The sequence below is a fragment of the Calidris pugnax genome, unplaced genomic scaffold (genome assembly GCF_001431845.1).
Source record: "Calidris pugnax isolate Ruff unplaced genomic scaffold, ASM143184v1 scaffold178, whole genome shotgun sequence".
Taxonomy (NCBI): Eukaryota; Metazoa; Chordata; class Aves; order Charadriiformes; family Scolopacidae; genus Calidris; species Calidris pugnax.
Window position 1 is genome coordinate 676,305 of NW_015090986.1, and position 27,141 is coordinate 703,445.

A 27,141-nucleotide genomic window follows, 5' to 3' on the forward strand; every position below is an offset into this window, starting at 1 on the left:
GGCGCGCGGGGCCGGGTGGCCGTTAGCGGCCGTTACCGGCGGTGGGCTGGGGCTGTGGGGAACGACTAGGCCAGGGCGGTGGGAAGGCCGGGGCCCGCCGTGCCATAATCCAGCAGCGGGGTACGGCACTCTTAATGTTAAAGAAAAAAAAAAAATATTTTTTTAAATTATTTTCTTTCTTTTTTTTTTTTTTTTTTTAATGCCTTTTTTTCCGACCTTAAGTTTGCTTGACTTCATTTTGTCCAGTTTTGGGCCCCCTACCATATAAAAGACATTGAGGTGCTGGAGCGGGTCCAGAGAAGGGCAATGAAGCTGGTGAGGGGACTGGAGCACAAGTCTTATGAGGAGAGGCTGAGGGAGCTGGGGTTATTCAGCCTGGAGAAGAGGAGGCTGAGGGGAGACCTTATTGCTCTCTACAACTGCCTGCCAGGATGGGGTAGAGAAGTGGGTATCAGTCTCTTTTCTCAAGTCACAGGCGACAGGATGAGAGGAAATGGCCTCAAGTTGCACCAGGGGAGGTTCAGGCTGGATATTAGGAAAAATTTTTTCACTGAAAGGGTTATCAGCCATTGGAATGGGCTGCCCAGGGAGGGGGTTGAGGCACCATCCCTGGAGGTGTTCAAAAGACGGGTTGATGAAGTGCTGGGAGGTATGGTTTAGTGATGATGCTCCTTGTTTGTTGTGTGGGTGTCTATTTTTGTCAGTTAGGTTGACGGTTGGACAAGGTGATCTTTAAGGTCCCTTCCAACCTAGAAGATTCTGTGATTCTGTGATTTTGAGACACAAGGCCGTATCCAGTTGCTAGCGTGGCTCCCCAGGAATCTCTCTCTCTATACGTGTGTATGTATATATACTCCTCAGCTAAGCACAGGTGAGCTCTCCACAATCCCGACTTCAGCCTGGAGGAGCGGCTCTGCAAACCTTGAGGCCGTTCAAACATTGTCGCACCACAGACTCAAAAACCTGCTTGTCAGGGCTAAATCACATATATGTTCCTAGGTAGCAAATTTTACTGCAGAGTAAAGGTTCTTAGGAGGGAAGGGCGGCCTATAACTTTTAGCCCCCAGTTAGGATATTGCATTTGGCCATATTGACATATATAGTTATACACTCTCATAAAATACCTATCTAAGATAAGACACATACATAAATATAGAATTAGAATCATAGAATCATAGAATGGTTTGGGTTGGAAGGGACCTCAAAGCTCATCTAGTTCCAACCCCCCTGCCATGGGCAGGGACACCTCCCACTAGACCAGGTTGCTCAAAGCCTCATCCAGCCTGGCCTTGAACACCTCCTGGGATGGGGCATCCACAGCTTCTCTGGGCAACCTGTTCCAGTGTCTCACCACCCTCACAGTAAAGAATTATTTCTTCGGGCTTTTTTTTAAGGTGCACCCTGTTTACCAAGAGCTCCAAGTAACTTTGTAAGTAACTTCAGCCTCCATTGGTTCCCACCCCCCCACAATTCTTACATCATCTGCTGTTACGCCTTGGTGATAATTTGGTATAGCTTCTTCAAGATCACTGATAAGAAAGAATAGATGGATGAAACTGACCCCCAGAGGGTCTGAATCACTCAGGTGTTTGCTGATCAGCCCTCTTGTGTGTGTTGAGGCCCCCTAATTATTCAGAGTCTACTGTGTGACATATGATTTTTTTATCTTTCTATCTTTTTTCATTAAAATGGCAATTTGGTCAAATGCCAAACCAAAGCTTAAGGATGTAATATCACCGTTACTTTTATCAAATAAGCATTTTCATAATGAAGAGATACCACAATAGCATTACAAGGCCTGTTTTCTGGGAATGTCTTTTCTAAGTACTAATTATACTCAAATCTTTATTGATTTATTCCTATATGAGCCACTTGGATATTTTGCTGAGAATTACAATCAAGAAGACACATGTAATGAACCTGGATTATCCCTTTTACCTTCGTTTAATACAGTCACTATATTAACTTTCTTCTTGTTCTTTGAAAGCCCCAAGATTTATTAAGAATCATAATTAGAGATCAAAAAGAGGTTCCAAAAAGCTCTTTTAAAAGCTTGTATGCAAGTTATCGTAGCTTACTGATATAAATTGCCTAGCTTAGCTACTGCTATTTAGCTTTTCCTTTAAGTACAGTGTTAGTGGAAAGTAGTGGAAAGTAGTCTTTGTCCTGTATGAAAGAATTTACCTATTTCCCGGTATACAAAGCTACTTACTGGACATTTCTTTTAAAGCACTGTTATGAATTCTTGCATTTCTCTTTAGTAAAATAATTGTTAGAACTCATTCAACGTACATTCCATTCCCTGTTTCTTTCTGTTGGCAAGAATTTCTCAACATCAATTACAGTTTCTTTAATTCCTACATTTAATTAACAAATCTCTATTATCTTCTCCTTATCAATAGAATGCACTGTTCGGGCTATTACAATTATTTTCATTTTCCCACTACACTAGGGTTGCATTTTAACTATGTTTGGGTTTTGCCCTGGTTGCCTTTCAAGGGTTAACTCATTGAATGTTCATTAGCAACTCTAAATTTATATTTTTTGATTTGGGTCCTTTCTTTGAGGGCCTCAAAGGACTCATCATTATTTTCAGTTTTGTGAAAATCACTTTTTAAAAGTAGTAGCTAATTATATGATTGATTTGCTCACTTGTTTTTTATTACAAAAGTCATCAAATTAGGATCACTTGTAGGTTAATAAGAGTTTTGTATTTTTTTATATTTGACAGTCAGTTTTCTGACTTAGAAACTCAGGTGTTTGCACAAATTGAATTGTTTAATTTTAAACAAATATATTTTTTCATTACTAATTTCAGTTCTGATTCTTTGATGAACCTAAACTAATACACTCAGTGGGAATCAAATTAAGAATGCATATAATTGAATTTTGAGACAATTAAATTTATTTTTTTTTTACAGCAGTGCAACGCTGATAGACAAAAACAAAATATGAAGAAAAAGGATGGCAAAGAAGACACATTTCAGCACGTGCTTTCATTGGTGTTCATCCCTTCTACACAACCGAGAGCTGATGTGTTATCAGGGACCACTCGTCTTGCTAGATCTCCACATAATGTACGCTGCCATGACCTTCTGGCCTGCAGTTTAATTTACAATATGAACATGTATTTGAAAAATATTTCTGAGTCAGACATGGCTTTACCAGGGGTTCAGAAGGCCGTGACCCCAGACACCGTGTTTGGCACTGGCCGTTCATGTCATTTGGGTTGTCACTGGGCATCTCACTGGGTGTGGACTCCCCCGTTCTTCCTCCCCCCATCCCAATGCCAGGGGCATCCAGCTTGAGAGCTGAGGCCCTAAATCTTCAAAACATTCTGTTAAGAAGTAATAATGCAAAAACACAGGCTGTAGTCTATAAATAATGTTTGGCTTGCAGTGAGTTGGCCTTGTAATGCACCCTCGTTTGTTAAGCCGATATCTGGCAGAATTTCTGTTAACAGTTGCTGATGAGTCCAAGTTATCTCTACTAAATGCAATAGACTTCAAAATGTGGATAGGTTTTTTGAAGTGCTGCTAGCCCACAGGGAAGTTGAAATAAAAGGGAAAATAGCAAAGCCATGAATCTTAGACTTATTTTGTATTGTGCTAGTTACAGTTGCCATGATTTATTTCACCATGAAAGCAGGGCTTACCTCAGTGACGTCAGGAGGAAAAATTTCATGATTTATTTCACCATGGAATCAGGCTTACCTCAGTGACGTCAGGAGGAAAAATGATTGACAAACTGAGTGCAAATGTCTGTTGGGACTACAGGTCAAGCAAACAGTGAATTTATTTAACACCTGAAGTGGGAGATAGCGTGCTATTAATTATCAACAAATTTAACTTAAACATCACGAGCATGACATAAGTGTGTTTAACCATACAGCTGATTAAAGCAAGAAGATGTCGAAGTCTCAAACTAACAGACATACCAGGCTCTGAAACTTAAGATGCAGCAGATAAATCCTTGTGCTGCTGTCACAGCATCATAACAAGATGCTGCTGGGCAGATTTTTCTCTTGAAGGACGATTATGTTATTAGCATGTGCATGTTTTGAAATTGCCAGCAAGAATATGGGAGTTGTTTTCTAGAAGAAGGCTGCTGACTGTGGTATGGCCTCACCATCCAGCGGTGTCACCAGTCAGGCTTGTTTGCATTCCTGCCCGTGTCTTTCATTCCCTCCCAGTGAAAGTTTGCCACTCCCAATTATGCCACTAGAAATGTCAGGTGGAGCTGTGGCCTGAATCCCTGCAAGGATCTGACTTAAAAACAAGAGTCAAGAAAAAGGCGACTTTTACCTCTGTCATTTCTGGAATCTACTGGCAGGTCAGCCTCGCTAATAGGTACCATATCATTATTGAACAAGCACTGAGCTGGAGTACAAAATATGGAAAGACAATGGCCAGGAGCAAAGGGAGACAGGAAATTCTTAGGGCCAAACCAACTTTAAAACCATGCTGATAACAAACATGCTGCTTGAGTGCAAGAGCAGATGTTAATGGCAGAAAGCATCTGGAAGGGACAAGCTGTCTTGAGATTTGTTCTATCCAATGTTATCAGTGTGACCTCCAAGAACAGGATTTTCACTTCCAGTAAGACTCCAGATGCTGAAAGGTACAGAGTGATGAGAGCTCAGAGGTATGGGAGAAGAGAACTGGGCAGACTGGTGTGTGATATTGTAAGTGGGAAGAAACTAGAGTCAATGATCAGCTGACCATAGAAATCGTATCTAGTACACAGTGGTCACATAGTATTCTCTCTTTCAGCTTCACCTGGTTTATTCGTACTGTTGTTCTGATTACTAAATAAATCACTCACTAGCCGGTGCAGACCAGCTGGGGTTTCCTTGTTGGTTGTAGGAATGAATTTTCCAACACTCGTAGCAAATTTTTCTAAGTAAAAAACACTTACTGATAAGGCTCTTCCAGCCCGTACAGCAAACCCTTCCTTTCACAGCATTTAATGCCCAATAGATAGACATTGTATAAATTATCAATTTACAAAATCAAAACTTGCCAATATATCTTTTCCAGTAAGCCTTTTTTTTAAGCTTCTCTCTTGGGATGATTTAAGGATGATGTTTTAGGTTCTTAGAAATACAAAGAATTACTACTTTCAGTGGCATAGCACCAGCTGTTAACACCTAGCTCAAATAAAATCAGATGCAGCCACTAAAGTTAGTAGTAAGATCTAACTCTGAGTTAAAGATTTAGTGCTGCTTTTAATTTTTGTAAATACAAAACCAACAATTATGTTTTTTTTAGGGAAGGAGTGACAGGCATTTTGGGAAGAACAAGGGCAGACATGCAAAGGCATTATTCACATTTGCTCATTTCAGAAAGGTTTTCTTTATTTCAAATTTTCCAGTTCCTCTCATTTTCTCATCTCCTGTGGAGTTCAAATGATTACTAGTTCCTGAAATCTTTGTATTGTAATAGCATCTTCCTTCTTGTATCTCAGCGATATTGTCCAGTAGCAAGAATCTATACTGGTTTTTTTTAATATTGCAATTATAGTGCTGAAAACATAAGGACAAAAGTATCAGTCAAGGTGCTGTTTGTAATGAAGATGGGCTTCCATTTCTACACAGGGATCCAGTTCAACCAGCATTGCTAGGAAGAATGTGCAGCTTAACAGACATTCACTGAGTAAAATCAGTCCCATGAAGCCCCCACCAAAACTGTCACTGGTATTTTGGGAACATGTCAATTGATTAATGCAATAATTTATACAAATTCAGTTTTGAAAAACCTTTATTTCACTTTCTAATGTAACAAATGCTTTACTATCAGTTCCTTTTAAAGCATATAAATACTCATCAACTCATTAAAAAATAGCATAAAGCCAGATGGCGCAAAGAAAGTGTTTCCATGGGGCTGCAATTTACAGGATAAATAGTGATTAGAACAGTATTCTTGTTGTCTAATTAGAGAGTACTTGTGTTCATTCAGAAGTGCATGTAGAATAAATGTTGATTACTTTTGGTGGGTTTACACCCTCTCGTTATGACCAAAGACACACACAGTAAGAATCAAATAATGAGTGGTAATTTTAGAACAGTAAATGTGAGGCAAACAGAGCCATGGGGTCAGTAAGGGAGAAAAATAAGGATTCGAGGACCTAGTGGTTGTATCAGCTCAGCAAAGGGTGTGTGAGCAGCTGGGACAGGGGAAATGGAAGAAAAATCTAGAAGTATTTGGCAGCAGCCGTCTCTGAGCCTCCACAAAGACTGCTGTAAAGGAGATAAAGCTGCATTTTCAAGTTCCAGTGTTCCTCAGAAGTCAGCCAAGGGCATTGCAATGTCTGTTCTGCTCCTGGCAGAGGTTGCATACCCTGCTTCTGCCAGGTGGTTTGTGCTTCTCATGGCAGTTTGTCCATGGGTGCTAATACCTTCCATCCAGGCAGCAAAAAACATTGATAAATGGTTGTAGATTAAACATGCTGACGTCTCTGCGTAACACTTCTCCTCAACTCATTCAAGAGTCAAACCAGGATGTAAGCAAGTCTAATTAGTTTGTTGCATTTAAAGTTGGCTTTGAAAACGTGGAGGAATAAAATCTTGTGCAAGTCAAATCCTAGAGAGCACCGTGTCTCGCTCACGAATTGTGAGACACCAAACACAGATTTGATTACGAAACAAGGAGAAAATTCCAGATGATGTTTTTTGGAGGGGATGAACTTGCTCTTAACTGGGGGAGTTCAGAGGTGTGGCTGCTCATTCAGCAGCAGAGCACTCCACTGGCGCTGCCATTTCTCTATTGTGACCTGTGGAGGTGTCTCTGTGACTGCAAGGCAGAAAGCTTGAGAATATTGTCCCGTGAACATTTTCCCATAGAGTTAAAACAAGCCAAATGTGGATTGATTTTCTCTGGGTTGGTTCTGCACTGGAATTTAACTGTGCAAGAACATCTGTCTTCAGTATCATAATATGATATTATCACTAGATCATTTCTATGTGATGGCTTTTAAAGAGATTTCAGTGCGTAACACTTTACCATCCATGCAAACGTTTTTTAATACGTCTGATGCAAAAGAGCTGTTATTCAAACAGAAATATCTTCATATGCAAGGAATTTTTATTTAAATTTACACTGCAGACCACATTCTTGGTTAGATTAAAGAAATAATTTAAATGATTCGACAAAGGCCAGTTAGGATGTTACCTGCATAGTATAGAATGATGAGCATTAAACACAACATTGTTTCTGAAGTTAGCCAATTATTTTAAAATTTGTGGCTATGCAGTGGAATAAGTACATTTTTATAAGTACTGATTGCATTTGGAAGTTCATTAACAATCTATAAATATATAAGGACTTGTGTGACACCAAACACAAGATGACCTGCACGTGAGCAATTAAAGATGATGTACAATAACTAACCATGAGACACAGAGGGGTGTAATTCTGGAGTGTCTCCAGATTTTTAATGCTAGCATTTGTAGCAATCACAGTGGATTCAAACAGAGTAATCAGGAACTATGAGAAAAACTCATCATTAAGCAGTAACTTTACAGTCAGCCTTGTACACCTATAGCATGTTCATGTTTCTGCCTTTTAGTGGATTTTTTCCTCCCTAAAAACCAGGTTGAGGAGGAAGAGAGAAAGGTTATTTGGATTTTTCCTAGGGATCCTGGAATGAGGAAGGGGAATTCTCTAGAGAAATGCCTCACAGACTTCAGAGTGAGCCGGCAGCTGAGTGCATCTCTCTGCATGCCCAGACATGAGCAGCACTAGGAGAGAGACAGGGAGCCTGGCAAAAATAGCTTTGAAAAACTTGTCATCAGAGAAGTTCCCCAAAATAATTCTGTATACCTGGGAGGAAAAGGAAAGAAAATGTAAAAAAAATGCTTGCATCGCTTGTTCAGTTTATGAACTGCTGTCTTGCTGATGGGCACTTTTGCATTATCATCTTTTTTTTTTTTTTAGGATATTATGTTGTTGAAAAAGTTAACTTTCAACAGGGCCAGAGAAACTTTCCTTTTCTCTTGAATCCATATACCATTAAACCATCACTTCAAGCCAAGACATGGATACCCGTCTGCCTCAAAGCCTCACGCTTAGAAGAACAGCGATGTGTGGCAAGTGACCATCAGATTGCTGTTCCTGGGGGCAGCCCGGTGCTCAGATCAATAAGCTCTGTCACTGAAGCCAGGGTTAGACCTTCAGGACTCCAATGACTTCCCCAGAGAGGAGAAACAAAAAAGGATTAGCAGCTGAATTATCACAAGTGGCAAATTAAGATAGAAGTTAGAAACAAAAATCTAGAGAAACCCAGGTGATGGCAGGTGATGGAAATACATCCTACAGTCTAACAAGGTGGCCCTGAGGGGGTCCAGGAACCTCCAGACAACACTGACCCATCTGCACAGGAGGCCCTTGGCTGCAGATGGGAATAAGAAAAGCTGCACAGCATATCAGTATTTTCACCTGCATAGACATAAATAGTCGAGATCTCTGTGTTGGGTTTATAAGTCATCTTTGGAAGAAAAAATAAATCTCTTTATGCCTTTGCTGAGATACAACAAATGACATCTGAGCTTTCCATATTTAGCACAGAATATGTCACACTGATGTATCAAGGTGTCCTACTTTGGTGTGTATGGTCTTTTCTCACTAAATGTTTTCCCTAATGTTTCCTGAGGGACCAGCTTGATTCTCTTTGCCAAAGGATAAAACAATGACTGTAATTAACAGCTATTTACTATACAGTTAAGTCCTTCAGAGAGAGAATTAAAAAAAACCAATCCTTAGAAATCTCCAAAAACTAAAACTAATCTCATTGTTCATAGCCTAAATGATGGAGCAGCAAATGCAACTCTTGTGTTTCTGCAGAAAAAAACACATGAACAGAAGACACTTAAGCTTTTACTGGCCTTAAGTGTCAAAACACACCTGCGGCTGAAATCCAGTGAGGTGATTTCTCACTGCTTAAAGTAGGAGAGCAGGACCAGGCACTATGCCAAAGCAAAGAAAGCACTCCCTATCCTGGAAATGTGGTCCCATTTTGAAACACAGCTCTGTGAAAAAACAAATTTAGGACTTTTCCTCTTCTTTAAATCAAATGGGCTCTGTTTTCCTAGCTGCAAACTCAGCCTGGAACTGGAGACCCAACTTGGCCCTTCACCATCAGTCATAAACATCCTGCAGCCAAAACCAAAGCCTTACTTAAATCTGCACGGCCCCAGGACTGTAAATTGGCCTCAGATATGAGCGTCATGTTTGAATATGTGTTCACTTTAGCCATTGTTAATATAAGGTTAATACAAGGTGATAAGTGTTTCTAAGATCCTGTTTTCCAACAGGAGCTATTTCACAAGGCCACGTTGCTCTTAGCTGTACTGCCACAGCAGAAGAGACTTCAGCAAATAATTTTTATGAAAGTGTACTTGAAGCTCACAGCAGCAGGGACTTAATTTTGCCATTAGCATGAGGAAATATGGGGTGGAATATACAGGAGGACCCAAACTGTTCCAAGAAAGAAGATGCCATTTTTGCCACTTTACATCAGCAAGAACATACTGGAAAGATACTGCAGCACAGAAGTAGTTTTGGAATTTGAAAATACATAGATAGATAAAACTACTCCAAAGTAGACTTTTTTACTATGTCACTTCAGCACAGCTGACAAATATCAAAAAACGATCAAAATTCCTAATTCTGTTCCATCTGCCAGTTTCCCTTCCGCAGGAAGAGATATTTCTTGATCTGGGCAGTTGGCCAGCCCAGAGTCCGAGAGGGTTACTCCGGTTAGGAATAAAGCATCTTTGATGCAGTTTGGTTTATTTACAAAAATATACAGCCCTGCTTCTTTGAGCACAGCATAAATCAAACAGCTGGAGGCAGCTTCTTTAAACACAGCTCTTTCAGCCAGCACCTGACCCAAGAGCCCTTCTTCTACCAGTTCTCTGTAGAGCAGCACGTTGGGTGCTCCTCACCACCATCCACTGTGTCTCAAAGTCTAGCTGATACTCCAGAGCTGCTGATGAGCTGTCACACAGCTATTGCCTGCCCCAACGTGGGACAGCCTGCTTGGGCTGCCACAGCTCAGCAGTGAGGATCTGGTAATCAGCAGGCTGAGATTACTGGCCTATTAACGCAACGTGTACCTTCTCACAGCAGGCCCAGGGAGACATGCAGGAGGAGACCTGGGAAATATTGAATCGGTGGGTGATTGTAGCTGAGAAAGATCTTCTGCAGCTGTAGCTGTCTGGGTGGCAAACCAATAGTTAAACAATTTGAACTGAACAAAAGCTAGTAGGGATGAACGGAGTACATTTTCTACACCTTTAAAACTCAGCCGTATCTAAAGGGACTGAAAATCCCACCGTAAAAGCTTTCCAAAAACTCGCACAGCCTAACAGATGCTGTTAAAGGGTGTTTTAATAGTTAAAAAAAACCTATTTTTAAGTGTTTGTGGTGGGTTGACCCTGGCTGGCTGCCAGGTGCCCACCAAGCCCCCTCAACAGGACAGTGGGAGAAAATATGATGAAAGGCTCGTGGTTTGACATGAGTACAAGGAGATCGGAGATCACTCACCAATTACCATTACAGACTAAACAGACTTGACTTGGGGAAAATTAATATAGTTTATTGCCAATTAACATCAGAGTAGGATAATGAAAAATGAGAACAAATCTTAAAACATCTTTGTCCCCATCCTTCCTTTCTTCTCAGGCTCAACTTCACTCCCGGTTTCTCTACATCCTCCCACCAAGTGGCACAAGGGAACGGGGAATAGGGGTTGTGGTCAGTTCAACACGTGCTGTTTCTGCCTCTCCTTCCTCTTCACAGTCTTCCCCTGCTCCAGCGTGGCCTCCCACTCATGGGAAGACAGTACTCTGTGAACTTCTCCAGCATGTGTCCTTCCCACGGTCTGCAGCTCTTTATGAACTGCTCCAGCCTGGGTCCCTTCCACGAGGTGCAGTCCTTCAGGAACAGACTGATCCAGCACATGCTGCCCGTGGGGCCACAGGTCTTGGCAGGAGCCAGCTTGACCTTGGGCTTCCCACAGGGTCACAGCCTCCTTTGGACCACATCCACCCACTCTGGCGTGGGGTCCTCCATGGGCTGCAGGTGGATATCTGCTCCGCTGTGGACCTCCATGGGCTACAGGGGGACAGCCTGCCTGACCCAATACAGCGTTTCTTTTCCCCCCACAGGTTGATGGAAAGAAGGGCTAAACCTCATTTCTCCACTTAAAAGAGCTCAGATGTATTAAATAAATCCTTTTCAGTCATGTGATTAAATTTACCTTTCAACTTTCTGGTTCAGTGCACTAAAATATTATTTAACTAACGGAATATAACTTTCCAAAAGAAAATTTCTTGGCGGGAGGAACAGCCATATACAACTCTCCTCTGACAAATGCAAAGATGCAAATCAGCTCTTCCCTCTGAGCGTGCTTTGCAGCTCGATTTGCCTTGTGAGGGTGGAGCTGGTCGGCAGCACCTTGTGTATTAACAACTGAGAGGGAAAACGTTTGAAAAGGGGAAGGATGCCTCCCAGCCTAGACAGAATATTAATGTCAGCAGCCAGCACCCAAGGGGCCATTATTACTTTAATAAGATCCAAAGATAATGAAGAAATGTTTATGTTTGGTCATTTCCTGCTGCCTAAGTGAGTCTGGGTCCCTGGTAATGGTATTTCAGCTGTTTCCAGCATCCATTATTACCTGCAGAACTCCAGAGGCTTTTCATATTCATGCAGCCTCTACTTAATACCAAGACATTAAGTAATGGTTTTACTAGAACTGTATTTCATTTCAGTAACTAGCCCTTTTAATCATCATTTCTGCCAGAGAGCCATTCAGCTGCAATTTGAATCATAAAAAGGGCCACTGCTTTAGGAACGATGCCAGGTGGATAAATAGCCCCGAAAAATTAGGGTCTCTCAATCAGAATGGAGGGAGCTCCATCCTACAACTGAGACAGGCAATGGGCTGTGTATGGACAAAGCACATCACCTGCCTGAAATCTAAATAAAAACAGGAAGAAAATAAGTAAAACATGCTAAAAAAAGGTGTTGTGAGGGGAGAGTGACCAATCAGCATAGCTATGTGTGGCTGAAGCTTGAAAGATAAAAGCAGGAATGCACCAGGAATCCAACATCACTTTCCAGGCGGTGGTTGTTTTCAGATTACAAGTCAGAACATGATTTTTGCTTTTCAACAGCCACACTCAATCACTGCTCAATCACAGCCCAGGCTGCATGATGATGGTATTTAAAGACTCTGCTGGTCCAAACCAAAGCACAGCCTAAGGAACTACAGGCCTGAAGAGCATCAAAGTGTGTTTGATGGTCATAGATTGAATTAACTGCTTTTGTTCATCTTACCTTCTCAGCGTAGCAAACAGGTTGGATGCAATCCAGCTATTCTTTAAATCACCCTGTAAAGCTTCTACAAGCAACCTCAAACCAAAGCTGTTTGGGGTTGTGGCTTTTTCTTCTTTTGTCCTTTTTTTTTGTTTTTTTCCCTCAGATGTGTTTAATAGCTGGAGTTAGCTATGCATGTCATTTGCAACATTTCGGCTAGCCGCACATTAGATGTGGTCCCCAGGATTTATCTCGTTTTCAACAACAGGGCAGTTGGAGAGCCAGATTTACTGCCCTTGTGGTTCCGCCTTTCACCTCGCCTGCTCTAAAAGGAGCAGCCTCAAACAATCTGCTCTGGCTGCTTCCTTGTGCACCCCTGTGGGGGGGAATTTGGATCGACAGGCTGATCTGATACCTATTTCCTGGAGTGGTTTTGTATTTCCATACAATCAGCCTGCAGCTGCATGAGGCTAACAGCAAAGGTGGTGGGAGCACACCGCAGGACCCACCTGTGGTTGTCCCACATGGGGTATAACCCAAACCCAAACCCTGCTGGGAGAAGGAACCATCATTCTTTGGTCGCTCATGACCCTCCACTGCAGGCACCAGTGCAGCAAGGTACTGAAAGCTATGGGACGTACACTGCATTAGGAGACACAGCTCGGGGTTATCACCCAGCTTTTTATTTCGATGCAGTATTTGTTCGTGAAAAATGCTATGCAGGAGAATTTTACTTATTCTAAATAAATATTTTTTAATTACTATTATTGCAGGACAACTTCCAGAGCTGCCATGCTCCATACTGGCAGGGAAGCGAGGGAGCTTGTACTTTGACAAGACTGGTTAAGCCACCTGTCATACTTCTTGTCTGGCTTCCAGGTACTCCCACCACCTCAGGAGAATGCAACGGGACAAAGCTAAGTGGAGATGGCAGGTACAAAACTGATCTTTCCCCAACTTAAATGAACAGCCATCAGAAAAGCATGTCAAGAAAGATCTTTTAAGAGGGAACCCACAGTGGAAAGTCTGGGGTGGGAAACTGGAAAATGCAGGAAGTGGCTTGTAGGAAACAAACTGGGTTCATCTGTGTGGGGAACTTAAAGAGCTTGGTAAGGAGCATCCTGTTTCGATTTCTGATTTGGGGTCATAGTGAAAGTTGAAATATCTTCTTGCATCATCATCAAAACATGAGGCAATGAGCAGTTCTGCCCTCTGCATAAAATTTACTTCTCTGTCATCACATTCATGCATAAACACACTTTAAATCAATGCCTGCAGGAACAGGGGAGGATGTGAATCCCACTGGCTGCAAGGTGAGGTAGGTAGCAACGCACAAAGCTCTGACATTTAAAAGCGTACTGGTATTTATAAAATACTTGAAGATTTACACTCTTAATTAGCAAACCTGTAAATTAATTCTAGCTGTATTAGCTGTTCTTAATTGGAATTTTCCTCGGATGGGAATAAAAATAACAATAAGGATTATAAGTGACCTTTCTGAAGTCATACAAATGTCACTTGATATCCAGGAAACTCAACGGTTCCCTAGCCTGAATTTTGGCTCCTACAGTATAATGAAAAGCTTATTTCTGAACACAAACCCAGACATTACCCAAGAATAAGAAAAAAAAAAAAAAAGTTGCATGAAGAGATAGCTGGGGTGCCTGATCTGACTGTAAATGAGATTTTCCTGCTTTAAGCACGCAGGCGTAACATTAAGGGAAGTAGCCGTTTCATTTTACTGGATTGCTGAAGTGAGAAACTGAGAAACCAAACGCCCGCTGCAAGTGGAGTGACATGATGCAATTGAGCAAGTGTTTACTGTTCCACGGGGTTTCCACGAGGACAAGTCCAAAAAGTGGCAGCACCAAGCATCCCTTGCCCTGACAGACACTTGCCAAGACACCAGCAGTCCTCTGTGAACCTCTTCTCAGCCCCCACAACAAGTGTAAAGCTGATAACGCTTTAAAGTCAAATTTATTTTCCAAACAAGCCTCCGCAGGACTCAGAACTGTTCGCAGCCTCTGCCACGATCTTCTAACACAGCCTGAACCTGCTCCCTTTGTATTCAACGTGGAGGTGACCTCCCCACAGAATTGTTTCTCCAGCTCAAACGTCAGCTCTCCCCACCTTCTGTGCCCACTTCTTTCCAAGACAACTCTACTACCCCAGCAGGCCAGGGTTCTGCCATCCTGCAAATGCTGACAAAAAGCATTTGGCACAAGTTATCTTTGCTGAGACCAGAAGAAGAAGGGTTTTGCCCCTCTCACCCACTAAATTCATCCTGGCAGAGCGTATTGCTCCTGTATACAGAATGCTCTCTTTAGACTCAAAAGTTCATTAATCCATCTCCTCCCTGTCCCAGAAAATGATGTCCATCCCACATAATTTCTAAACTGTTTAACGCAAAACCTAGCTCTTTTTCAAGAGAGCACCAGGCAGCAGATACTGCATGTGAAGTTTCCAGCTAAACATTAGAAGGAAGGTGTGACAGAACTAATCCACCTTAAGAGGTCTAGAGCAGACAGTGTTCCATTGTCTCCTGAAGAAGTTACACTTCAGTGCTTCAGGGCGTGAATGGAAAAAGTTTCAATTGGGGCAAGGGATCAGGAAGCTGACGTTGGCTGTGAGTGCCTTCATAAAGTACATGTGTGCATTGTGTGTATATGGTGTACAACAATAGCTGAACTTTTCACGGGTGAACGCAGCCTTAAATCAAAGCCAAGCGGCCAAAGTGCAGCCACTGATCTGTGGGAGACCTGGGTGAGGCAGAGGCACACCTTGTGTCACGAGGTGCCCCCGGCACTTCAGAGCTGCTGCCACAGCTGCTGCTGTATCAGACCTCCCGCCTGTCGCAGGCTGGTGGCACTCCCTTCAGGAAAACACCCAAAGTGGCACGGTTTTTCAGTGTGTGATTTGCACCCGTGCTGTTTTCGTACAGAAGGTAGTTATGTGTAATCTCGGGAAAAAAAAAACGAGGAGTTTAATAAACCCCCAACAGTGTTTAATAAATCCCCAAATACTGACATTCAGCAGATGCTTTCTAGACCACCTCGGTAACCTCCCACAGCACTGCACTGAAATTCCCTCTTTCCTGAGCTGCACCAGGAAACTGCAGCACCTCTACAGTAACTACAACCAGGGCAAAACCCCACACCTTCCTCCCCACAACCCTCTGTAAAAACCCAGCATAAGACCAGAAAAGCCTTGTCACTGCAGATGGTCAAGCTCACTATGATTTAACCCATCATGTGCAAAATATGGCCTTAAACACACATTCTCATTTCAGAACAATTACATCAAAGTATATTTTATTGATACTCTCCAAACAGCCTGCTAGAGAGAAATGACAGTATTAAAAAAAAAAACTGTAAAGCTTCTAGCTTGCATTCAGTGTAAAAACTTGGAGGTATAAACAGAAGCCTGGAATAAAAATATTGAGTACATTTCCAACCCCACAGTGCAGAAAACCAATAACAATGGTATTTCCTCTACATTAGAAGTGTTTCCAAGTTCAATTCCACATATATGTTTCTCTTTTATATAAACTTCTGGTAACTTATGTACAAATAAATGTCCAACATCTGTTCTTTAATATAAATACATAATTTTCATGAGTGAAACATTACAACAGTTTGATTGAAAGTATAGAAACAATCCATTTTGTAGTATTTCTTCCTAATGGTAGCATTTATAAAAAACAGCCCTTGAACCCAAACGATCTTAGAATGATCGGTGTTTCTTCACCATAAAAATGCATTGCTCATCCAACATGCAAAGTATTATTGCATACATGAGTCACTTGAACTACAATAATTAAGTGTGAAGGACAGGTGCTGGACAGCCCATTCTAGCACGTGCTAGCTGTTAAGATCACATGTATCACAGAAGAAAGCATAAGTACTAGTGTATATTTAAATAAAATGCTACAAACTCAAGTATTGTCCTCGCACTAAGACTTAAGGCAATCAAGAGTTGGGAAGCTTCAGCTTGGCATAATTGCATTAAGCTCTCCCCTTATCCCCATTAATACATTTATTTTAACATACTAAGATTTATTTTTAGAGTTCTGCTGATAAGTTTTTGCTATACATATTAATACAACTCAGTGTGAAGTGATTAATCAGTAACCTAGTTTAATATCCCCGCTTACACTGAGCTGATCTAATTTAAGCAACATTTTCTCCACCAGCAAAGTTTTCCAGCATGGATTTCTAAAATGGTAAGAGAACAGAGAAAATATTAAAATCAGTTACACTGAGAGGGTGGATGTTTATGACTTGCATCCATTCTTGGGGTATTCTAGAATTTAACAGTTCAAAATAGATTTGACAGTTAAATAATATTCAGCTTTACAAAGGATGATTATTTGCAGTAAAAATACTTTATATATAAACATCCACACAGTAGATCAAAGTCAACAGGCATTTCTTTATGGCTTTTTTCACTGAGGTACTGTTGTAACATCCAGCAACAGGATGCAAGTGTTCATACGGTATGAACGCCACATTCATAAGCCGTGCCACCAACTCATGGCAAGTGGCAACAGACTGCAAAAGGACTACAGAAAGAGAGTCTTCCCTGCTACGTGGAGGGTCTCAGTGCAAGCTACAGAAAGCCTCAAAGGCAACTGGCAAAAAGTGGGGAAAGTCAAAACGAAAAGCCTCGCTCGGTCAAAAGGAGAAAAGGTACTCGTGGCAAACTAGAATCTCAGTCAGGTCATTTACCATTAATGGCAAATATTTGGGACTTAATATTCCCAGGCAGCAAGGGCACATAGGACAACGGCCACACAGTAAGACCTGAAATGTGTCACTAAGCTCTTGCATCTGAACCTTAAGCCAAGTAGCCTCGTGGCTGCTCCGAGCCTGTGCGTGCATCGCAATGCGGCACACCACGAAGGGCCAGCAGCCAGAGACCAACACTGTCAGCAAAGAGGAGGCTGACAGACAGAAGACCCTTGGTGACCACAAGTTTATTCCCCAGCTATAAAAAAAAGTTATTTGGCTGCACCTTTCCCTCTTTGTTTTACATGAGGGGGAAATGCAGATGTATTAAGTTCCTAGTCACAGCACTTCCAATCCCCATACTCTTAGCAAAAAGGGAAGCGGTTTATGTTAAGATAGTGATTGTTGCTGTATGTATTTAGTATTCCACCTAACATGAGAAAAAACTGTTTTTTTGTTGTTTGTTTTTTAAACAAAGTAGCCATATGGCCTCCCTAGCCCAGACTTCAATTTTTATCACACCTATGCCAAAAATATGTTTCTGCAATAAATACTATTAAGAGTGAAATGGAAGCTCAAAATATGCTCAGCTAATCATGGCAACTAATTCTTTGCAACCAAGGTCTTTTTTTTAACCCCACAAACTCATTAAACAGCCTGCAGATACTTGAGGGAGTTCCTTATATGAGGATACAGTACAACATTTAAAACTCAGAGCTTAGCCACATAACAATTCATACTTTAAGTTACATACACTTTACGGCATATCACCAGTTAGATCAACAAATTCATCATCCCTCTTGACCAAGTCATCTTCATCTTCCAAGTCTTTCCAGGTGCTAGTGGGCAAAGCTGGTTTGACAGACTGTCTCTGAAGTAAAGCAAACGGGAACAAGGACGACAAACGGGCAGAATTTCTCAGCAGCGGAACAGGATGTACGTCTCCAGAAATTGCTTGACTATGCTCTTCGTCCATTTTCACCTGCAAGCTTTGCACTTCCTCCATCAAGTCCAAAATCTTGGCAGCCGTGGCTATTGTACCACCACCGTGAAGCTGGGCTTCAGGAATCCATCGTAAATACCGTTGTGCCCAGACTTTGATTTCTGGGCCATCGATGCGAGGTAACAGGAGACCGTGATAGTCAACAGGCTTACTATGCCAGCTGTCATAAAATTCCCTGAAGCTATTGGGAGGTTCATCTGAAGAATTTATCAGCTTGCCAATTCTTTTACCCAAAATGTTTTTAATGAAATGATCGGTTTCCTCCCGAAAAAATCCTCTCTTCGAGGAAGATTTTGTTGGTGTCAGTGGCAAAGAAAGTTGCCGTTGATGCTTTAAGAGGAAAGAAAAGGAAAATATACTGAGTTAAACAGTGATGGGACTTCAGAAAATACCTTAAGAGGAACATAACTTGTATTCAGAAAGTACTTACAAGCAAAGTCACTTTGACTATATAGGAAAACAGTGGCTGTATTTAAAACTGTTACTCTTCAATGGCTAATACACCAAATACTTCACACAGCATAGTTAGTATTCCCAGATACCTTCCCTGCACTGTAATTACAGCAATGAATTAACACTGAATAAAGCACTTTTCTTTGAAAGAGGAAAATTCTTTCATATGTTCAAGTATTACAAACTTCCATGTTTAGTTTAAGCTAGCCACACAAATCAAAGAGCACTCGATGTAGAAGTTTTTATCCAGTAGTTCCTCATTTTTTTGCACCATATTGCACCCACTGCAGAAGAGTTCCCCAATTAGTGCTACAGATCATACTGGCAGGGCCTCACCTCGGAATGCTTTGTAGAGAACAGAATTTAACAAACATATTTTGGTTATATCACAGTCGAAAAGGGCTACTCCAGACAAACTTTTCTTACTGAATTTGTGCTACTTTCCAGTAAAGAGGTGGTGCACCTGTAATCCTCCACACCCTAGACAGTTTTTGTTGCTGTTGGTCACTCGTCCTAGTGCATACACACACTCCAATTACACTCAGACAAAATTAGGGAGGCAATTATAATCCTGCTATGTATTTCCGTTAGGTACTCCACGGAACAAGAAAGTAAACTCACTTCAAACATGTCAGTGCAGCTCACCTGGCTGTTAACTCCCGTGGGTTATTACTACACTTGCACAAACGTACGGAGAAAAAAGTTTATGGCTATGCACGGTAACTGTGAAACTGATTTACAAAAAACTGAGGTGGGTGCACATTGCATTCTTAAGAGGTGAGCCTGAGGTGTATGTGTATTTTGTCAGCCTTGCACTGATACATCCAGTGTAAGCACATTTGAAGCACGAGTTGTGTAAAATATTTTTATAATTTAAAAAAAAAAAATAATAGTTAAGCAGCATATATCTTACTTTGAATCGTGTAGTTTTCCGTTGGCTTTTATCTGGTTTTGGCTTCTCTGCATAAAGAGGGTTGTTCAGGAAAGCCTGGGCCTTGGGGTCAAACTGCACAGACCAGTCCCACACAGTAAGAAATCTGAAAGGACCGCTTTGTGTCTTGAGGCTTTCACCGCTCTGCCAAAGCAAACAGATCGCAATTAATACTGCTAGAAAGGAATTCTGACCAAGTCAAAGTGAAATTAAAAAACAGGCTTTTCACAAAAGAGGCCACAGACTTGCAACACCACTCATGGTTTCTATGTATTCAGTAGCTAAATAACATTATTAGATGCAAGTAAGTACAGACACAAAGGCTATCTATGTTATTCCCTATAATGTCAGGCAGTATTTCATTTATGCAGTGCAATTAGCACCAAAAAGGGCTTTCCCAGTTGAAAATATGATTAAATCATCTGAGGAAAAAACAAAGTTTTGAAAATTGGGCAGGAGATAGACACCCGAATTTGTCAAACACAGGGTACTTGTTAGGACTGCAGAATAAATCTCTCCAAACTCCAGAAGTTACGCAGTGCTACCAGTTTAACTTCTATGATCAATGTTTTATTGAAATGCAAGACAGCAATCTTCACCATTTTTATTTTTTTTTTAAGTCTGTGCAGTCTTGCTGAGGATATCCCTATTGCTTCCAGTTTCTTAGGCTAGAGAAAATCATGAAGTCAATGTAAATCAACATTAAGGAAATGTTGATTTTGGAATACAACACAATACACTGTACAAGAATTTTGTAGATAACCTATCCTCCAGGACAGCACAATATTCCTCTTAGGTTAAGGAGTTCCGTCTTCACAGGACAGCAATAAACATGAACCTAAAGCTACACATTAGAAGTAATATATTCCTGAGTTATTTTTTTTTATCATCATAAACTCTTACGTCCTAAACTTGACTCATTACATGCAAAGTTGCACTCATTCACCCTTTAAGGCACCACCCTTCCATTAAGTATGGAAAAACCTGCTGCTAGGGATTTTTTTTTTCCTGGTTATTGTTCAAACCTGTTCTCCAACATATTGCATCAACAAAGTAAGAAACCCTTACCGTGTTAGTGTCTTTTTGATGTTGTGAGTTGAAGAAGAAAGTGCTAAAAATAGGCACATAGAGGCTGTCTGACAAGACAGTTAAGTAAGTTTCTGTGAACTCAAATGCTGGAGGATACTGCTGTACCAACTGCCAAACACAATTTAGTAGGAGCAGAAAAACAGGAGCCTAAGTAAATAAAATATTGCATCAGTTTCAGAAAAAAATACGTTCTACTATGCAGACTACTTATTTTATAAAATTTAGTGTCTCCAAATACAAATCTTAAGGAAACCAATCTGGTTAACTGCAGAACTGCTGCCCCTGGCTTTGGCTGAACTCTGAAGTAGTATCATCGGAGCTACCTTTGGGCAATTGTTGACAAAAGAGGTGAACACCTTCTAACCTGAATTTGCATATATTACCTTGCTACGAAAGTTGTTGCTATGCAGACTTTTAAAGTTGGCAAAGCAAAACTAGTTCATAGTAATTCTTGATTAGTCAGTTTACAGGTATGATTTCCATTCTGTACAGAAATCCGATCTATTCTCAAAATATAAATAAAAATGGAGAGGGGAGGCTGCGAAGTTTAGCAAGACAGTATAAAGTTAAACCCTAAATATGACAAGAACAAGCCATTCACTTGAGTTATTTCTATGGACACTACCACCATCTAACACAGTTTATAAGAACATGAGATACTCCAAGATTGAATGGGTGTTCCCTTTAGTTATAAAGACATTGCTGAATTCTAAACAGCAAAAATAGTGGCACTGTACGAAACGTCAACCCATAAAACAAAACATAAAAGATCCTCAGAGTAATTGGAACTTCTAGACTAACATCTAAATCCCTCCTTTTGCCAAGTAAACTTTAAATAGTAAGGAAAGCAATAAATATCATACCTCTTCTTTGTCGCTTTTATGTAAGTGGTTACAACGATCCAAAAAGCCATGTCCTCCAACTACCCACTCCTTCTGAATAAGGCTCTGAAACCCTGACTTTGTTCTGCTGTATGAATCCATCATCACTTGCACCAAAGTAGAGATTACACAGCACAGATCAGTCGCGCTCTCTTCTACAGAAGAGAACAGAAACGATATTGTCTACTAAGCCATTCCTAAAACTTTGGGTAAGAAAGCAAAGTATTGCTAGCTTCACATAGACAAAACTGTATTTCAAGATCAGAGAACCACACAATTTCTTGCACGTGTTATACCACCAGAAAGAAGTGAAACCATGTTTCCAATACTTCCCTTCGTAAAACTGTAAGGTGTCTTGTACACTTACACTAGGATAATACTTTGACAATAAAGCCTGTAAAATCCAAGCTTTTACTACTATAGCTTTGATGCCTATGCCCCTCAGTCTCCCGCAATGCACTTACTGCTCCTATGCTCCCTGTGCTACCAGTCCAGCTATCTGCCCTTACCCTTCCTACCCTGTGTGCACCTTTTCACAAGGTGTGAAGCTGCCTCCTCGTGCAACATGCATTCTTTCACCCTACAGGTGCCTTCTAGAAACATCTCTTTCCCATGTTAGGTTTCTCAAATGGCAGTGTGTAGAAAAAAAACCCAAACAACCAAATTACTAATCCAAAAATAGCTTAATGGTTAACATTGAGTTTGGTTTTCCATGTGATTACTTCACTCGGTCTAAGAAAACCTGCTCAAGATGTATAGAGTAAGTGTATCCTTTCATGCATTTTTAACAAAGAGACTACATAGTATTCAGTGTGCATCTACAACACAAAAACATCCTTTCAGAAAGTTTTCATGCTCCAGGTTCTTTGTGTAGGTGCATCCGCCCACATTCCTGAAGTACAGTAAAAGTTCTAGTAGACCTTTAAAAAAAATAAGTTAGGAAACAGGAATGCATAAAAAAGAGGTAGCACGACTCTCCTGACAATTTATTGGCAGCTTTCTAATTCACAAGATATTTCTCACACTCTGGAACTATGCTTGTCATGGTTTTTTAACATTTCCATGAGTGTGAGAGATTTAGGTGTCTGGTACTTGAGTACTCTATGAAGTTTACCAGCCTCTACTGTAATTATATACATACACCTTAAGCTACATCTAAATAAATTCAAAAGACCTAAAAAAAATAATAGGATAATCCCATTAATTCTTACCTATAAGGAGAACGTTTGTATGCTGTCTTTCCAGACACTCAGCAACTTCTATTGCTTTCTTCAAGACTCGCCTGTTGTGGTACAGGAAAAGATAAGTGAACATTTTCATAGCATTTTTACTGTTAAGTTTCTCACACTAGTTTCCTCCAAAAGAGGCTAGAATGTCATACTACTGAAACTTGACTAGCACTCTAAAACCACAAAACCCATGCTCAACTTGTGTAAATGAAGAACTGTTTAGCCTCAAGAGCAAACTTTCAAGAGGTATCTTTATTTGGCCATTGGTCATGCATTCACAGTTGTTATCTTTGTACATCTGTAGTACAATACTTTATTCTGGATCAATAGCAGCCATCACACACACACACTGAAGCGTTACAGTTGCTAAGAGCCAGATCTTTATCCTGGAAAGAGTCAACACCACTACACTTATGTTCTAATCTACTACATTTCTCCCATAATATGGTTTTAAGAGGCAGAGGGAAGGATCAGCAATCAGATCTTGTAAACATGAAGACAAAATTTTTTTGAGATAAACATTACACAAGGAAGACCACGTAGAATTAAAGATCACATAAAACCAGATGTAACATCAGTTTCTAACTCTTCATAAAAGTCAGTTACTTTCAGCAAAAGCTTGCATACATATTAGGATTCTTGCAACTGCTTAGGTCACTAATAGCAGCTGACAGCTTACTGTGTAAGTGTGGAGTTGTCAGATTCTTTGTTCTAGCATCTAGAATAGCTGAGAAGGCATTCCTACTAACTGCAAGAGCCAAGAACACACTGATCCAGGAAGAACTGGATCAAAGTATGGAAATGACCAGACTCAAAACAACGTAAGGAGAGGAACTTGGGCTGCCATTTACTTTAAACTACTTGTGATCTTGGTTATATCAACACATTTCTCAACATACAATCTTCACTACAACCTCCCATTCAACATACTTATAAATTCTGGATTAAGGAATGAGTAATTTCAAGAACTCAAGCTGACTGCAGAAGCACTTCACAGTAACAAGCTGATCACAGAATAAATTGGCAGACAACAGAGCTAGCACAAAGTAACACTGAAAACAAGTAAAACCCCTCAACATTCCACTACAACAAGCCTTAAGTTAGCCAACACCATTCCAACACTTACTGTGGACTGCTGAGAGAAGAAAAAAGAACTTGAGGAACAATCAGGAGAGGAAGGGGACAAAACTGAGAACTACTAATGGTGGGCTAATATCTTGAATACTGCAGTTCATCCCGTCCTAAAGGATATTACAGAAGTAGAGAGTACAGAGAAGAACGGCAAGGCTAGTCAGAGACACGGAATAGGTTTCATGCAAGAAACAAAACAGGATTCTTCTACAAGCCTGCACTATAAAAATAACTGTCTCAAGTTGTAGAAATAGGATATATAAATGGGACCATAAGTCTGTCTTAATTTTCTTTCATACTGGAGGTGAAGAACGTCATCATTTTTCAAGAAACTAGCTAGAAAACCCACTACAAATGCATTTAACAACAACTTCAAACCCAGAAAATTACAGATATAGCAAACCTGATTATCTCCAGCCAGTTTGTGCTCTCCAGTAATGAAAACCATTTCACATCAGTTGCCCAGAAGTCTGTACTGTTATCTGCAAAAACACGAGAACCAAAAATTGGTTTACTCAAATATATGTAGTGCTAATTAACAGCCATCCATTGTGTTACTCTTCAGTTATAAACTGTTAGAAAACAACCAATTCTAAGGAGCAAGTAAATTCTAGTCACTGTTAACATCAACACCTTGTAAGTGAGGAAGTGAAGCAGTCCTACAAACACCAGTTAAGTTTTATAGCACCACAAGCTTTTGGAAAATATATGATGTAGGTTCACAGCGACCAAACAGTAAATAAATCTGTTGACAAAATGGGAAAGGAAAAGTAACAAAGTTTAACCAAAGGCAATGGTTCTTCCAAATTCCAGTTGCCTTGACCCTAAAGTATGACCTTATAAGCTTTATATAGCTTAACATAATGAGACTGGATTTTGAAAGTCATTACCATTGAAGCCAGAAACACATATGGTTTTTAGAAGGAGGTTACACAAATTTATGGAATGTAAGACTACCTCAAAAAGGTTTTAAACAGCTTTCACTACAGCTGAATAGGCATTAAAATACATCAGAAAGGGAATAGCTAAGATAAACCATGAGGCCAAGTACAATACCACAAAGTCATTAAACTCTTATGAATTTCACTAGGATTTTTGTAGCTTTTTAAATGCAATGTAAATCTCTATTGCTTTTATTTCTATCAAAGCCAGTATTCAGAAACTGGAAAGCTGATGCTGTCAATTAAAACCAGAGTAGATTACCTTTCCTGCATAAGACACAAACCACTAAGTGGTTGTCCAGTTCTACTACTGTGAAACAACTGAGATAAACCACACTTCTCTCCTTCCCTACGCTTTCCCAACAGCTTCAATTCCACATGTTTCTGTATAACTTTTCATAGAACCATAGAATATTTTGGGTTGGAAGGGACCTTTAAAGGTCATCCACTCCAATCCCCTGCAAGGAGTAGGGACATCTTCAACTAGATCAGGTTGCGCAAAGCCCCATCCAACCTGACCTGGAATGTTTCCAGGGATGGGACATCTACCACCTCTCTGGTGAACCTGGTCCAAAGTTTCACCACCCTTAGTGGAAAAACTTTATTCCTTATATCTGGTCTCAATCTTCCCTATTTTAATTTGAAGCCATTACTTTTGTCCTATTCCTACAGGCCCTGCTAAGAAGTTTGTCCCCATCTTTCCTGTAGGCCCCCTTTAAGTACAGGAAGGCTGCTGTAAGGTCTCCCTGAAGCCTCCTTTTCTCCAGGCTGAACAATCTCAATTCTTTCAGCCTGTCCTCATAGGAGAGGTGTTCCAGCCCTATGATGATTTTTGTGGCCTCCTCTAGACCTGCTCCAACAGGGCCTTCCTGACCCCATTCCTGCACAACTGGGCACTGTCTGTAAAACCTCTCCAGGACAACCTGTCCCTGCATTTCCTTCTTGTCCTTTAGTTTGTCCAGCAGCTCCCAACTCATCCATGCTAGTCTCTTGCCTTCCTTTCCTGATTCCTTACACCTGGGGATCAAGAGATCTTGTGCTCTGTGAAACGCATCCTTAAAGATCTACCAGCTTGGTTCTGCTCCTTGAGGGCAGTTTCCTAGGGGATCCCATGGACTAACTCCTTGAACAGCTGGAATTTTGCTTTCCTAAAATTCAGTCCAACCAAGTTACATAAATCAAATTAACTAGGCACATATAGAACAACAATAGTGGTTAATGTGTTCAGACTTTGAAAAATAGTAGTAAGGTAGTCAATTCCTGCAAGATCTTAATACTTGAGCAAAAAGTTACCTGAATGATTTTTCTCAGACTGCTAGCGCATAGCGCAATATTCAGAAACACTTACTGGAATGCAGTTTTAACATATTCAATTTTACTTCAAATAATGTAAGACAATGACACAATTATACCACTGAAATATGCAGTATTTCCTGAGAGATGTTAAATGACTTAAATTCAAGCTTTGGCCTTTTTCCTATAGGAACTTTTGGCCTTTTTCCTATAGGAAGGTAAGTTATCAGAAGCTACATTAAAATATAGGTAATTATTTTTAACTACTAAGATTCACTGTGGATTTGACAGTGTATTCTGGATAAAATCCTCAATGTGAAGCTTTAGCAAATACCTCATATCTTTCAGACTTCTCTTTAGACTGTACCTGATATTGTTACCAAAAGAGCATTCATAGTATTTTGCAATCAATATCAACTTACCAGCTAAACTCCACGCACAATAACAACAGGACTTGGATACTGGATGTAGGCTAGACTGCAAATATATAGTTCCTCGATGCTGGCCAGTTCAGTTACATCCAACATCAACAGCCACAGCTCCAGTGTTCAGCATACCACCAGAGAGGTTATAGCAACATTTACCCTCGTTATCCTGTAGAAGACCCACTGTCCAAAACAGCCCAATGGCACACTGCACAGTTGCAAGGTGGTGTGGTGCATTTTCCATGACTAGATGCGAGGTCAAAGTACTGTTTCATGACAGCAAAACAGTTAAGGACTCCCAGAAAAAAAGTCTAAAAGCCTATATTATACTTTCACATGGCTCTCATTTTTACTCCTTTCAAGTGGATTTACTATTTACAGCAATCATGTTTTAGTCTTACAGCTACAGACAGAATTTTAAGCAAGCTCACTCTTCCTATGTTTTGAAATGTGATTAGTTTGTAACAAAGGCAAAAATTAATTGGCATTTAGCCTCAACTCTTAACATAGCACAAAGCCTTAAAAGGTTAACACTTAACATTTAATTTCAATGCATCACAGAACACTGAAAAATCCCTAGTGTATTCCAACTAACATTTAAACTCCATAGTCACTCTCTTTAAAAGTAGTTTTCAGATACTGCAAATGCTTAGCAAGAGGTAGTACGTTTAAGAACTTCAAATCTCCATTAACATGCCAGTCATAAGCACAGTCTTCA

The 27,141-nt window shown here is 40.5% G+C and overlaps 1 protein-coding gene across 1 annotated transcript in view; it reads right to left on the reverse strand.

Moving 5' to 3' along the window:
• Positions 1 to 15,603: 15,603 nt before the first annotated feature.
• The window catches only part of MTMR12 (myotubularin related protein 12), a 31,832-nt gene continuing 20,294 nt past the window's right edge, over positions 15,604 to 27,141 (reverse strand). The window contains exons 11-16 of the mRNA XM_014953875.1: positions 24,168 to 24,246; positions 22,616 to 22,686; positions 21,387 to 21,559; positions 20,503 to 20,670; positions 19,417 to 19,578; positions 15,604 to 18,380 (exon numbers count right to left, since the gene is read on the reverse strand). Of these exons, the coding sequence (XP_014809361.1) occupies positions 17,805 to 18,380; positions 19,417 to 19,578; positions 20,503 to 20,670; positions 21,387 to 21,559; positions 22,616 to 22,686; positions 24,168 to 24,246 (1,229 nt within the window). The 3' untranslated portion in view covers positions 15,604 to 17,804. The remainder of the gene's footprint in view (positions 18,381 to 19,416; positions 19,579 to 20,502; positions 20,671 to 21,386; positions 21,560 to 22,615; positions 22,687 to 24,167; positions 24,247 to 27,141) is intronic.